The sequence below is a fragment of the Sphaerodactylus townsendi genome, linkage group LG01 (genome assembly GCF_021028975.2).
Source record: "Sphaerodactylus townsendi isolate TG3544 linkage group LG01, MPM_Stown_v2.3, whole genome shotgun sequence".
Taxonomy (NCBI): Eukaryota; Metazoa; Chordata; class Lepidosauria; order Squamata; family Sphaerodactylidae; genus Sphaerodactylus; species Sphaerodactylus townsendi.
The window spans coordinates 189,818,478-189,834,128 of record NC_059425.1 but is presented as its reverse complement, the minus strand read 5'-3'; the positions used below and the strand labels follow the sequence as shown (position 1 = coordinate 189,834,128).

The 15,651-nt window shown below is 47.8% G+C and overlaps 1 protein-coding gene across 1 annotated transcript in view; it reads left to right on the top strand.

The window, feature by feature from the left end:
- OPN5 (opsin 5) overlaps positions 1-15,651 on the top strand; it is a 32,655-nt gene that overhangs the window by 7,498 nt on the left and 9,506 nt on the right. Inside the window, exons 2-3 of the mRNA XM_048501994.1 lie at positions 4,527-4,679; positions 9,966-10,085. Of these exons, the coding sequence (XP_048357951.1) occupies positions 4,550-4,679; positions 9,966-10,085 (250 nt within the window). The 5' untranslated portion in view covers positions 4,527-4,549. The remainder of the gene's footprint in view (positions 1-4,526; positions 4,680-9,965; positions 10,086-15,651) is intronic.

The following is a 15,651-nucleotide window of genomic DNA, read 5'->3' as shown; positions in this document are numbered from 1 at the left end:
AACGTCCTATAAGATGTTCGCGCAGCCTTGTCACGAGATTTCCTCCACACTCGCTCTAGACGTCTAAGCACCCGTTTCATACGGCGCAGCTCCTCCGTATACCATGGAGCGCATCGAGAACGGGGGCGTAGAGGACACCGGGGAGCAACAACTTCGATGGCATCGGAGAGCCGGGAATTCCAGTCCTCCACCTGCTCATCGAGTGTGCCAGCAGGTTCAGAGTCCTGCAGAGCACTCAGGAAACCAAGTGGATCCATGAGTCTCCGCGGGCGGGCATAAATCAGCCCGTCGCCTAGACAGGGGTGGTACGGCAAGTCCATCTGGACCTTCAATGCATAATGGCACTCTATCAATAGAGGATACGACCAAGTTTATCCCCAACCCGAAGACCAAATCCAGCATGTGCCTGGCCTCGTGAGTGGGACCAGAATTTACTAAGGAGAGGCCTAGCGTCGCCATGGATGACACTAGGTCCGCGGCCGCTGTACATGAGGCGGCATCAACGTGGACGTTGAAGTCGCCCAAGACAATAAGTCTGGGGAACCGCAACGCCCAGTCCGACACCACCTCCAGCAGCCGTGGCAGGTCGTTTCCTGGTGCGCTAGGCGACCGGTACACCAGAAGAATGGCCAACCTCTCCAAGGCCAACCACTCCAGGCCGACACATTCCATGCCAGTGATCTCTGGGACAGGGACTGTCCTGAAGGGAATAGACTCGCGGATGAACAGAGCCACCCCCCCAGCCCTGAGTTCGTGATTGGTGGAGGCACGCGAAACCGGGTGGCGCGACTTCATCCAAGGCGACGGTCTCACCTTCGCACACCCAGGTCCACCTGCTGGGCTCCAAGAAAGTCTCGGAGTACTATGGTCTTATTGTCGATGGATATCGAAAATATCAAGTGTTGCTTGTTCCCAGATATATTCTAACCATTTCTGAAGTGTCCATTTTTTCTTTTCTTTCCAGCCCAAGCCTATTGTTGCATGGGCTGCTTTAATCATTATTTTATACATATAACTACATTGTTTATCCACCCTTCTGTCTTCCATTACACCCATGAACATTAAGTCATTATTTAAATCAATATTAATCTTCACCAGTTTCTCGATATATAACAATACAATTGTCCAAAAATATTTTATTTCTGCACATTCTATTACAACAAACACCTTGTGAGGTAGGTGGGGCTGAGAGAGTTCTGAGAGACCTAAGTCTGGCCCAAGGTCACCTGACAGGCTGCATGTGGATGAGTGGGGAACTGAACCCGGTTCTTCAGATGTGAGTGTGCTGCCACACTGAAGACCAGAGGCAATTCTGAGAGCTCCCCGGTCACCACCTGGAGACTGGGAACCCTATTAGAAGATAACTTTCTCTGCACTTTTATTTATTTGTTTGTTTTACAACATTTATATCCTGCTTTTCTCCTGATGAAAATAATGAGGTTGGGGGTTTTAATGGTTCACTTTGTTGCAGATAAGTGTGATGTAGTGGGGATGGGGGATGGTATTGGGCTGGATCCAGGAGACTCTGGTTGAAGTCCCACTCTGTTGTGGAGCTTGCTGGGTGAACTTGGGCCAGTAACAATCTCTTAGCATCAGCCACCTCACAGGGTTGTTGTGAGGAGGAAATGAAAGAGAGGGACTTGTTTAGTTTGCTGAACAAAGTGTGACTAGATAAATGAAGCCAGTGCATAATTAGGGACCTCAAATTTCCAGGGTTACCAGGCAACTGACCTGTTGCTGACCAAGAGGCGATACACGTGAGTATGTTATAATCAAGTTATAATCCAGTTATAATCAACATCTGGCCCCTCCCACCATTTTCCAAACTTCTGTTGCGGTTTACTGGCACCATAGATGAAATTATGAAAAAAATCAACAGCAGTGTTAAGGGGCCATGACACTTAGCGGAGCCCCTTCACAGTGTGAACCAAGGCCCCTTACTCCTGTACCCCCAGGGCTTCCCTATAAGTGAAGCCAGAACAGCTCTTAGGGTCTTTCATCTCTCCTGGGAAAACTGGGCTTAAAGCAGTGGTGGGATCCAAACATTTTAATAACAGGTTCCGATGGTGGTGGGATTCAAACAGTGGCACCGTCGCACACATCCACCTCCAGTCCCTATTGGGCAGGGAGGTTGCTTTAGTAACCCCTTCTCGGCACTCAGAAAAAATTAGTAACCACTTCTAGAGAAGGGGTGAGAACTGATTGGATCCCACCTCTGGCTTAAAAGCAATATGTCAATGGAGTGAAACCCAACCCCCTCCTCCCCAGATAGGTTGCTAAGCCTGAGTTGGGAAATTCCCAAATGTGTGGGTCCCAGAGGGAAGGGACCCAACCACACCAGTCCATCCCTCCACTGAATTTCTGGGTTGTGTTTAGTCAACCATGTCATTGCCAATGCTACTGGGTACTTCCCCACAGCCACGATTATGAACCACAGCTTCTCCCAGTGGGCCCTAGCCACGAGGCCCTTTGGGAAGGGGTGCGCCCAATTGGCTCCCAGCAGAAAAGTCTCTGGGGTGTCTCTTCTACTCTGGTCAAGGCTGTATCGTCTAGGATACCTCCTGGGGCCCCATCTCCAAGGCCCTCAAGGGCATCCCCGGCTGCCCAGCCATCCACACCTTCGGCCCCGTTGTCACTGTTGCTCGCATTGTCGGTAGTCTCCTCTCCCATAGCTCCATCCATAGCGATAGGAATGGAAGTAGGCTAGGGGGGTTAGGGAGAACTGGGTTAATGTTAGGTCTTGGAACCTCAAGTCAATAAACAGACTCTGAGGTATTGCTCAGCACTGTTTATTGAGAAGGCGTTGAAGCACCACACTGGTAAAGCCAGTTCTAACAAAGCTGGCATTCACAGCCCCCTTTTATTCCCCCATAGAGAACTCCCCTCCCGTTTTCCCAAGAGTTTGTGAAAAACAGTCTTTGGAGCTGAAGTGACCCAAGGTCGGCAGCAGATAGCAAGAGAAAGCCACCTGGCTTCCTGCCCTTCAAGATAACGGATGTAACACAGTTCCCATGGGACAGGCGGACCTGGGGAAGCCTACTTGTCTACAAGCGTGTGGAGCCATAAAATAAAGATCAAGGAAAGAATATATCGATGGCAGTGGATACATATAACAGGCTGGTTACATGTATCATTCTAGCAGCAGCAATTTGTTATTTTAAGCAGTTGCACAGTTCCGGGAATGTATCTCAATCACCTAGACCCGTAGTGGCGAACCTTTGGCACTCCAAATGTTATGGTCTACAATTCCCATCAGCCCCTACCAGCATGGCCAATTGGCCATGCTGGCAGGGGCTGATGGGAATTGTAGTCCATAACATCTGGAGTGCCAAAGGTTCGCCACCACTGACCTAGACAGCATCCCCCTGACATCACTTCTTCTTTGACCCTGCAGCTGTAGCCTCTGCCTCTGTCTCTTTTGCACAGCTTGCTTGTTACTTGGCAACTATAAGATCCCTGATGGCTCTCTCAGCTGCACGGCATCAAGCTCTGCCTTGGCTTGCAGGGAAGGTCTTGGAGCTGGCTCTGGCTCCACTTGTCTCCAGGCTCTGCAGCATAGTCCTCAGTGTCCAGGGACTGGTGATGACAGTACCAATCGACCCACTTCGGCTGTAGCCTCAGTCCAAAGGGAGTGTGACTCACATGCATTTTCCTTCTCCTTTTTGAAGCTACTGGGCAACCTCTATATCTTTCGCCACCCACTCGGTGTGATAAGAGATCCTGCTCTTTTGAGATGGCAGCCTCTGCCCCATGCTGGCCTGTTTTTCCCAATGCCCACTCGTCAGTCAGGACTGCCCAAACATCCCTTCCACCCACCCAGAAGAGTTGGGTGCATTTTGAACTCTGGCCCTGGTCAGAGTCATTCTAAGCTGGTGTGATGATGATGATGATGATGATGATGATGATGATGAAGAAGAAGAAGAAGAAGAAGAAGAGGAGTAGTAGTAGTAGGAGGAGGAGTAGTTTGGATTTATATCCCCCTTTCTCTCCTTCCTGTAAGGAGACTCAAAGGGACGTACAATCTCCTCCCCCCCCCCACAACCACCCTGTGAGGTGGGTGGGGTTGAGAGAGCTGACGTGTGTTGGAGTGCACAAGCTAATCTGAATTCCTCAGATAAGCCTCCACAGCTCAAGTGGCAGAGCAGGGAATCAAACCCGGTTCTCCAGATTAGAGTGCACCTGCTCTTAACTACTATGCCACGGCTGCTCCCAGTGAAAACGTAAACCTATGTAAGCAAAGTACATGAAACCAGACTAGGAAGTATTACTGCCACCTATATTTTGTATGACTCAATAAGGCCTTCAGATTTGGAACACGGTGGCAGGTGTGATTCATCAGCAGTGTATCAGGAGACCTTCTATTTTCTACTTTTATATTTGTAAATAAATGAAAGGTTAGTGAAACACCATAGAGATCTCCAGTGCAATCTCATTTAAGGGAGATCAAACCCAGGCTGTCTAGCCTCTGCAAACACCCAGAGCTTCAGGAAGTAGGGACTGAGTAACAATATTATTGTTCTTTTCAGTCACTGAATTCTATGTGATCAGAATGGAGCCCAGTCAAAATGCTTCATCCCAAGAGAACTCTCTGCTTCATAACCATCAAGATGAAGACCCTTTTGACTCAAAACTCTCAAAAGAAGCTGACATAGTCGCTGGAATTTATTTATTGCTAGTTGGTAAGATCCACAGATTGTTCCGGAGAATGTATGGTATTATTCTGTTTTTGTTAGGTATCTTACACAAGAGCTAGGTACGTCCAGTTGAAACACTGAAAATACAATGTGGCTGGTTGATAATAGCCTAGTGGCCATTGTAGTTTGTAAGATAGTTAAGTGTGTGTGATAAAGTGTCATCAAATCACACCTGACTTATGGCGACTCCAACAGGGGACGTTCATGACAATTAAGAAGCTGAGGTGGTTTGCCATTACCTTATCCTGCAGAGTCTTCCTTGTATTTGTTAGTTTGTTTGTTTGACTATTTGTACGCTGTTCTTGCCCGGAAAAAGCTCAGGGTGGTTTAACAACACATGTCATCCGTATACATATATATCGTTGGAGCTTTAAAACAAACTCTTATTTCCTTGTCACACCTGAAAGGGGAAAAATAATCCCTATGGTGGCAGGCTAGAGTAGACAACAAGTCGCCCCCAGCTAGCAATTCTCTCCTCTTTCAGTGGGGAGGTCTCCCTTCCAAGTCCTGACCCTGTTTAGCTTCTGAGATCTGACAAGGTGGGGCTGTGTGGCCTTCCCTCCCTAAGATAGTTATAATGTACTTCAAAGCTGCCTTAGTGGAAGCCGCAGTCAAGGCTTATCAGCTAAAGGGAATTTTGTTGGAAAGAAAGAAATGGTCATCTTCTTTTTTTTAATTGCCAGGGAGAAAAACTGCCCGGGACTCCCCAAACAGGCAGTGGCCTAGCTTTGCCAATTTCTCATATGAATATAAGGTTGGATTTTGTGGCTCTGTCGCGGCTATAGCAGCCCTCTCCTCCAATGCTTCCTCAGCCGTCCATCATTCCTGCGGCTGCAGGAGGGAGATGAACAGGGAGACACACAACGGAATGTACAAGGAGACTAGTGGGGAGGCATGGCGGGAGGCGCTGCCGGCTTGAGGGAGTCACCCCTGGGGCCTGGAGGGGGACAAAGGGCGGCGGCCTGGGGCAGTCAACCTGTGGGCGAGGTTGCTTTTTGGCCCTCAGGGCCAAGGGGACAAGTCAAGGACTGGGCCTGGGACCACCCAAGTTAGGGAAGGAGGGACGGATTCACAGCCCGTGGGAGGCGGCGGGGAGGCCCCACAGGTGTAAATCCAAATTCTTATTTTCTTCTTCTCTTTTTAAGCTTTCAAATAATGCTGAGTATTTCTTTAGAAGTAACTGGTTTTTCTAGGAAGTTTGCCTGTTCCAGGTAAGGTTAATACTGATGTTGTTCTGCTCAAATACTTCAATTTTATCTATTTTTAACAGCATACAGAGTATAATTCTGCGTAACAGTGTACATAATGATGTGTGATTTCTGAGCATTGATACAGGATGATTTCTAGTCCTATTTTGTTTTGATACAGGTCACAGTTGAAACAGTCTTCTTACCAGTCGCATGTCTGTCCCCTGCCCCCGCTCCCATCATGATACCTCTAAGGGCCTTTCCCCACTTACCTTAAGCCCCACGCTACTCTCCTCAAGTAGCGCGGGGTCCCCCGGCACTCCCCACGACAGGGGTGGCGACAACGCAGCCGCCCCAACGCTGCCGCTCTCGCGCCCCCTCAGCGCGCGGCACTCCTGGCGCTCTTGTAAACGGCGCCTTTTCATGGGGATGCCTGGGCACGCGCCAGAAATGATGCACGCTGAGAGCAGCGCGCGGCATAGCGGGGTTCGTGGGGAGTGAGGAAACGCCCTAAGAAAAGTACATCTTTCTGGGTTTTATATGATTCTAATAAGTCTAGCATAGCTCTTTCAGGTTACAGCGCAGTCTTGTCTGATCTTGGAAGTAGGGTGACCCCTGGTTAATTTTGGGATGGGAGACCACCAAGGAAGCATAGAATCATACAGTTGGAAGAGAGCACAAGAACCATCGAGTCCAACCCCCTGCCATGCAGCAAGACACAATCAAAGCACTCCTGACAGATGGCCAGCCAGCCTCTCTTTAAAAACCTCCAAAGAAGGAGACTCCACCACTCTCCAAGGCAGTGACTTCCACTGTTGAACAGCCCTGACGGTCAGGAAGTTCTTCCTAATTTTAGGTGGAATCTCTTTTCCTGCACCTTGAACCCATGACTCCGTGCCCTAGTCTCTGAGGCAACAGGAAAAAAGCTTGCTCCCTTCAAATATTTGAACATGGATATCATGCCACCACTTCTCTTCTCCAGACTAAACATTCCCAGCTCCCCAAGTGCTCCTCATACTGTAATGACCACAAGGACGTAGGTAAGGGTTTTTTTTCTCAGGTTCAACCCCCCCCCCCATTCATGTCCGAAGCTCCGCCCCCCCTTTGTGGGTTTTTAAAACATTTTTAGTATTTTTTCCGTTTTTGGCCTGCAGGGAGCGCATTGTTTAAGCTAGCAGCACCACACTTTCAGGGATTGTTTGGAGGACTCCCCTGATGATACTGCCCAGGCTTGGTGAGGTTTGGTTCAGGGGGTCCAAAGTTATGGACTCCCAAAGGGAGTGCCCCCATCCTGCATTGTTTCCAATGGGAGCTAATAGAAGATGGGGCTAAACATTTGAGGGTCCATAACTTTGGCCCCCATGAACCCAACTTCACCAAACCTGGAAGGTATCATCAGGAGAGTCTCTTACTGATATCACCCAGGTTTTGTGAAGTTTGGTCCAGGGGGTCCAAAGCTATGGACTCCCAAAGAGAGTGCCCCATCCCCCATTGTTTCCAATGGGAGCTAATAGGAGATGGGGGCTACACTTTTGAGGGCCCATAACTTTGGACCTCCATGAACCAAACTTCACCAAACCTGGGTTACCACCCATCAGGAGAGTCTCCTAAAGATACCCTGAAAGTTTGGTGCTTCTAGCTTAACAATTGCACCCCTGACAGCAGGCACGCCCCAAATTTCCCCAGATTCTCCTTTTAAATCCACCCGCCTCAGCATGGATTTAAAGGGAGAATCTGAGGTCCTCAGTTTACTAGAAGAAGAAGAGTTTGGATTTATATCCCTCCCCCTTTCTCTCCTGTAGGAGACTCTAAGGAGTTTACAATCTCCTTGCCCTTCCCCCCTCACAACAAACACCCTGTGAGGTGGGTGGGGCTGAGAGAGCTCCAAAAAGCTGTGACTAGCCCAAGGTCACCCAGCTGGCATGTGTGGGAGTGCACAGGCTAATCTGAATTCCCCAGATAGGCCTCCACAGCTCAAGCAGCAGAGCTGGGAATCAAACCCGGTTCCTCCAGATCAGAATGCACCTGCTCTTAACCACTATGCCACATTGAAAGTGATGCTGTTTCAGGGTGGGGGATTCCAGCATCACAGCGGCTGCCGGGGGGGAGGGGGGCGCAAAACTCAGATTTTGCACTGGGCTCCATTTTCCCTCTATGCCTATGCCCAGAGGGGAGGGCAGAAAGAACTTCCGGCTGGGAGCCCAGCTGGTGGGGGGCAGGGGAGGGCAGGCGGGGAGTCTGCCGTCCCGGCCTCGGACAGCTGCTTTTATATTCGCTAGGCCGGGGGCAAGGCTTGGGGAGGCTTGGCCATGCCCTAGGGGTGCGGGGTGAACCCCCCGAACCCCGCCCATAAAAAATCTATACCTCTGCCCCTGAATGACCAGCCCATTTCTGGTTTGATCCTGCCATGTCTCCCAGCTGTGATGTGGGATCCTCTTTCTCTCTCTTTCCACTCCCTTGGAATGACTGTTGTGCTTTCTCACTCTTTATACTTTTGCTTCCTGAGCAAGGCCTTATCAGCTCATTAGATACCTGCTGTTGTAGTTCTTGCAGTAGTGTGAAATGTAGGTTGTTTTGACCCTGGGAGAGGCTGTGTCGTCTCTGGATCACGGGACTGGAGGGGTGCCACCACCCCCCTTGGGAATGGGTAGTAAGGGTGGCGTTGTGTGACATGGGACATGATGTGGGGGATAATGGAGGGAGCCTTGATGCTTATGCTTTAGTTCTGGCAATGGAAGTCTAAATGCTTAATCCTGGTGCTATTTCATAATAAAGAAATCATCTGAACACAGAGTCTCGTTATTGGACAGTCCGGGAGCATGACCGTTTGCCAGAACTGCTCAGTGACTATCCTGCGGAAGTATGTGGTCCAGGTGACAGCCTCTGGATCCATTCCAGCTCGTCAATACCCTTCTTGAACCCAGAAGCAGACACAGTATTACAGTTGAAGTCTGCAGAACAGAGAGGCGGTTGTGCAGGGGCAAGCAGTGAGAAGCTAGCTCCGTTTGCCCGTGGCCTTGAAATCCAAGAGGATTCACATAAGTCTGCTGTGGCTTAGGTGGCCCTTTCATCCACCATGTGCAAAAATGTTGCAAAAGCAAGAAACACAGGAGATCCTTGGAAAGTGGTGCTCTGGGATGTGAGCGTTTAAATTCTTGATCGTGCCGCTGTCTGTTCCAGAGGAATCAGGACTGTTCAAGGACAAAATAGCCTTGGCTGTGATCATTTCAAGAGCATTTCATCTTTCCAAGGAATGCAGCTGACGGAAGACGCCACAGTATAGCCCCATCTTGGAAGTTCAGCAGGGTTGGTACTTGAAAGGGAAACCCCCAAGAAAGACTTTGCAGAAGAAAGCAGTGGCAAACCACCTCTGCTTAATCAGGGTGGTGTAGCAGGTGTACTTTAATCTGGAGAACTGGGTTTGATTCTCTGCTCTGCTGCTTGAGCTGTGGAGGCTTATCTGGTGAATCAGATTAGCTTGTGCACTCTAACACACGCCAGCTGGGTGACCTTGGGCGAGTCACAGCTTCTCGGTGGTCTCTCAGCCCCACCTACCTCACAGGGTGTTTGCTGTGGGGGGGCGGGAAGGGAAAGGAGATTGCAAGCCCCTTTGAGACTCCTTACAGGAGAGAAAAGGGGTTATAAATCCAAATTCTTCTCTTCTTCTTGCCTTGAAAGGCCATTACTGGGGTTGCTATAAGTCAGCTGCAACTTAATACCACTTTGTGCGCACAGAGTTTAATGCCTGAAATAGAAGCAGACTTTATTTTAATTCTAGGGAATATCGTACAGTTTTCTTTACTTTTCTTTTTATATATTTTACTGAATATTTATACCATCCCTCTTTTTTGGGGGCTTGGGACAGTTTCCAACCATAGACAATTAATACAAGTAAAATCAAGTATGAATGTATGAATGATCAACACCAAAAAAACAAACAAACCATAAATCAACAATTAAAACTGTAAAAATATTCTAGGCAAATCCTGATGATGCTAACACAACAGGCAAACAACACTGATCAAAGGGACTGGAGGGGTCAAAGGAGACTGTGATTGTGGGCCTAATGCTCCTTTCCATGCAGGGATCCTGTCCACCTCAGGCAACGGATACGTTATTTATATGTCTGCACAACGGAAAAAGAAGCTGAGGCCTGCTGAGATCATGACAGTCAATCTAGCCGTGTGTGACCTGGGAATTTCAGGTAATTTAATGGCAGGTGAACCTATCCTGAACCTTCTGGCTGTAAGCTAGGGGTCCCAAGCCCTCATTTGCTCAAACTTACCCATTCCACTTGGAATGATGATGGTAAGAATTAAAAATTAAGAGATTTAAAATTTTTAGAAATACACCAGTATCACGTGTGATGACATGACTTCCAGGGAACAGGTGAAAGTGATGGTGGTCGATCTAGGAATTGCTGGAAACTCTATGGTACCACCGTCGCTTTCAGGCATTTCCCAGAAATAACATTATTACCTACACTGCTTCCCCAAAACTAAGTCTGAAGTTTAATGCTAATAATCTCCCTGAAATAATTACACTATTATTGTTGTTGTTGTTGTTGTTACTGTTATTGTTATTATTTTATTATTTATTATATTTGTATACCGCCCTATCACACTGGCAGGGGGAGGGGGAGGGGTGTGGGAGGGAGGGAGAGGGGAGTAAAAAAGCTTTCTGAAACCTAATAACCCCACCACCACAAAGTAGAAGTAAAAAGGCAGTCAAGGAAGGCAATCCTAAGCAAGAATGCTGTGCGAGGGGTGGGATAACATCAGGAAAGTTAAATTTGTGGAGCAGCCATCTGATCTGCGTTTTTTCCTTCACATGTCATCACAGCACTTGACTTCCCACAAAAATGCAACAGGAACAGAAAAATAAAAGCATGGAGAATATTTTGAAATGGACCTCTCTATCCCACATTTGCCTCTGTCAGAATGGCCCTAATTCTGATAAGGAGAGTGGGGAAGGGATGCTCAGGGCGGTAAGGGATGCTTTTCTCCCTTTCCTGTCAATTGGTTGGGGCCTGGTTTAGCTCAATTCTTTATCGGTGTGAAATGCCTTTTGTCTTTTGCACTTTTGCTTTGAACCTGTCGCGAGCCTAGGGACCTTGCAAGAACTCTCCTTCCCTCCCTGGGCTCCCAGGCACTAAAAGCCCCATCACTATCTCTCCCAGGGGAGGGGGGCCCTTAACAAACAGTTCACTCCAATCAGGGCGAGCACCTGAATCCCACCACTGTGCCTGTTCTGCTCTTGGCAGATGTACTCCTCCCAATGGAAGTCTTTCACCCGCACTGCTGCTTTTTAATCCTACCCCAAAGTTTTAGTTTGGTCCCAAAAGTTACACACCAAGTGTCAGCCTCCAGTCTCCCAAGCTTTGTCGGGGAGGGGGGGTACTTGTGGGGTGGTAGATGGTACTTACAGCAAATCAGGTCAACTCAAGAGGACCTCCCTGAAGCTCAGCCCCAGCCAGCAGAGCACCTTGTGCATGGCCAGCCTGTGCAGCGTGACTCCCAACGTGTTTGCTGGCAGCCATCTCTGGCTGGGCGAGGGGGGAAGGGGGAGGGGGGATGATGGCACGCGTGCCCACAGAGAGGGCTCTGAGTGCCGCCTCTGGCACCCGTGCCATAGGTTCGCCATCACAGGACTAAACCAACAACCAAACAGTAAGAGAGCAGCAGTGGTGTAGTAGTTAAGAGCAGGTACACGCTAATCTGGCAGAACCGGATTTGATTCCCCGCTCTGCCCCTTGAGCTGTGGAGGCTTATCTGAGGAATTCAGATTAGCCTATGCACTCCAACACATGCCAGCTGGGTGACCTTGGGCTAGTCACAGCTTTTCTGAGCATTCTCAGTCCCACCTACCTCACAGGATGTTTGTTGTGAGGGGGAAGGGAAAGGAGTTTGTAAGCCCCTTTGAGTCTCCTTTCAGGAGAGAAAGGGGGATATAAATCCAACTGTCTTCTTCTTCGATGGGGGTGGAGGAATACATTTATAATCACTAAGTTGGATCACTCCCTCAGTCTATCCAGACTTGTTTCCCTTGTCACCAATGCTGATTCCCCAATTGAGATTTCCCTTGTCACCAATGCTGATTCCCCAACTTTGAACAACTAATTGAGCATGTAGTCAATTCTTTACTAAAACATGCTACGAGAAAATCTAAGTCATGCAGTAATAAGGTCTCCTGATTTGACAAAGATAATAGTAATAAGGTCTCCTGATTTGACAAAGAATGCGAGCTATATATGTAAAAACCTAACAGTGACTTTGTTAGTCATGCCCTAACGCCGAAACGGCTGGACGGATCGCCCCCAAATTTTCACATGATGTTCCTCCCTGTTGCGGGCAGGTAATCGGACCTTCAAATTGCCGAAAGTCCATACCTGACCCAGGTAAAACATTTTTTTCCTGGCGCACCAGGCCATGAAGCAGGGTGTGTTTAACTGTCACCCTTAGAATGTTCATGCAGCATGTCTGTGGCCTGAGGGGTTGGTATGCCCTTAGAATGTTCGCGCAGATGGGCAGAGATGAGCATTGAAAACAGTAAATAGGTAATACTGTTAGGTAATACGAGTGGAAGTGAAACACATACACACTTTGCTGTGTGAGACGTCAGGTGGGGCTCCCCCCCTCACACGCAGGTAACTTTCACTCTCTGTGCCTCACCCACTGCTACCACACAACAGACATACTCTCATACACATCCAGCTCATCCTCACATACCTCACTCTGCCCTCCCTCACATCCAACCACCACTTACCCACTTTCTCACCCATATTCGCCACAGCTCTCTTCTACTAAAAGCGGGCTGGAGTTTGCCTTTTTCTTCTAAGAAAATCCACGGGGTGGGGTGAACCAACACTACTGGCTCCGCTTCTTTTGCACGTGGCCCTTTAAGAACCCAGGGAGCTGGCCTCGATCTGAGCGCCTCACCCCCCTGCCTCTGCTGCCTGACTGGGATAGCCTGCTTGCCCCAGTTCTGCCTTCCCCAAGCCAGGACTGTGCGTGTCAACCAGCCTCATGGACAGCGGGATTTGCACTCTGGACAGTTCCGTTGTGGAATGGAAAGGGTTGCCTTATACTAAAAAAAAGACACCACTAATGTGAATTGAAAAGGGAAAGAGGGATTCCATTTGACCAAACCAAAAGGCTATGCTGCGGATCATTGGACCTGCATGGACATCTGCGTGGGTTGCGGACTGTGATGAGAAGGACTATTGCCTCAGCAACGCGTGGCCGGGCCCTGCTAGTTCAATATAAATATTCACCATCTGTATCAATGTTATAAGAACTCCCGATCTCGCATGATTTGGAATCAGATTTCCCAATGTAAAATCAATCTCCCCCAGTTAATGGCCACAAAACAGCTTGAATATTCCAAATTACAGTGGGAGCACTTACAGTCTGCCGTTATTTCTAATAATACCAAAAAAATCTGGGCCATGGTCAATAATCTGGACCATAAAAGATCTCCCATTTCTAGCTGTATCTCCCCCGATGTTTGGTATCAACATTTCTGCCAACTTTTCCAGGAAGATAGGAAGTACAATGCAAGCCTCACCCCAGCTAATATCTGTTCCCTGGAATGGCCTCCAGTATCCCTTATGAAGTGGCGGAACTAATAAAAGGATTAAAATGGGGGAAAGCCCCTGGGCCAGACATCATCACCCCTGAGGCCCTGAAGTCGCATGTTGATTGGCGGGCCCCTCTCTTAGCCACCGTCTTTACACAAATTAACAACTCTGTTGTAATTCCCAAGTGCTGGTGATCTGCGATTGTGGTGCCCATCTATAAAAAGGGACTTGTTTCTGACCCCTCTAATTTCCGCCCCATCAGCCTGTGATCAGTAATTGGGAAGATTTATGTGATGTTCCTTTAACACAAACTCCAGAAATGGGCCCTACAAACATGAACGATAGGGTTTGAACAAATTGGTTTCATTAAAGGGAAATCGCCGCTTGATCATGCGATAGTTCTAGCCCACCTAGCATCATTGATTTGAAGGCAGCTTTCGATACAGTTCCCAGAGAACTTTGGAATTGAGGACAGACTTCTCTTCCTAATAAGGCAAATTTACTCGGGACTAGCTGTTGTATTAAATGCTCTGAGGAAGGCCTTCTTACTGACTCCATTGAGGCTACTAAAGGAGTTAAACAGGGATGTGTATTTAATATTTTTAATCTTTATTTGTGTGACCTCCCTCCACTCCTGACAGGTCTCAATTTTCATGCTCCCAAGCTCTCTTCACATTATTTACCAATTCTGCTTTACGCAGATGACTCTGTCCTGCTTTCACTTTCCAGAGTGGGTCTGAGGCGGCTCATGAAACAATTTTCTGAGTACTGCAACTCTAACAAATTAATAACTAACTATCAGAAAACCAAAATTATGGTTTTTGCCAAATCCCTGAAAAAAATACTACTGGAAATTAAATAACGTTCCTCTTGAGCAGGTTTATCGTGTCAAATACCTTGGTATCGCTTTTTTCCATAATCTTTCCTAGACCTTGCATCAAAAGGCAGCTCTTACTCTATCCTCCCCTAGTATTTCTGGAATCCTCTGCTTTTTTAATAGCAGAGGGCATTCATTTAGTCCGGCTGCATTAAGGATCTTTAATGCAAAAGTTGAATCCCAACTACTTTACGGGGTCCCCGTCTGGATCCAAGCAGTGAACCATGCTCTGAACGTCCCCCAGTCAAAGTTTTTTCACCAAATAATGGGAGTCCCAAACTGTGTCCTTACGCAGCTTTGTGCTTAGAACTGGGGCAAAATACCCTAGAACTCAAAGCATGGCTTAGAGCCTTTAGATTTATTTATTTATTCTTTAGATTTTTATACCGCCCTACCCCCAAGGGGCTCCGCCTTCATTACCTTCCATCCGAACACTCCCTTGTCTCCTTAATACTTCAAGACATGCAGGCTAACCCCTGGTTCTCTCTAATCGAGAGGAAAATCATATCCATTGGCCTGCCTTTCGAATCACTCTAATGTCCTGTTCAGAAGCATTCAATATGCTTAAAGACCGGCTTCTAGGTCTGGAATTTGCGAATTTACATCTAGCAGCCAAACGAACCTGCACCCCTACTCAATTCTTAATTCCATTCGGGCCGAGCCTTTATGTTCTAAGGAACCCCGAGCAAGGAGAGCTCTCCCCATTGCGCGATTCAATGTTGTGCCCTCTGCCCTATTAAAGGGTAGGTTTAGTAACCTAGAAAAATCTGCAAGGTTATGCAGCTGCAAATCCAATGGGGTTGAAACCCTGGCCCACCAACTCTTGCACTGCACCAGATTTGTTAAAATCAGATCCAAATATATCAATTTATATCCTTTTTTCCAATCTGGGCTGCCAGATCTGATCAAGTTATCTTTATTGCTGAATAACTCTGACCCTGGTTTTTGTGAAGAGGTTGCCAATTTTATTAAGGAGATAGCTGAGAGTATCTAATAGTATTATCTGTTATGGTCCTTTGGGGGCTTTTTTGCTTTTATTACTGATGTATTTATTTTGCTTTCTGATTATGCCAATAAAGGCTAATGTATGTATAAATTGAATACAGCCAGTGTATCCACTCAATCTCGTCCAGTTCAGTTTACCCTACCATGTGCTTTTTGTTCACCAGGCCCTGGGATTCCCAAGATAAATTTGTTGGTGGTCCCAAGAGACCCCCTTCCTCCTTTTTCATCAGTGGAACAGCTGTCTGGATATCACCCTCTAGCTTATTAAGCTGCTTACGCTTTCTTTAAACAGCTCCGTTCCAAATAGGT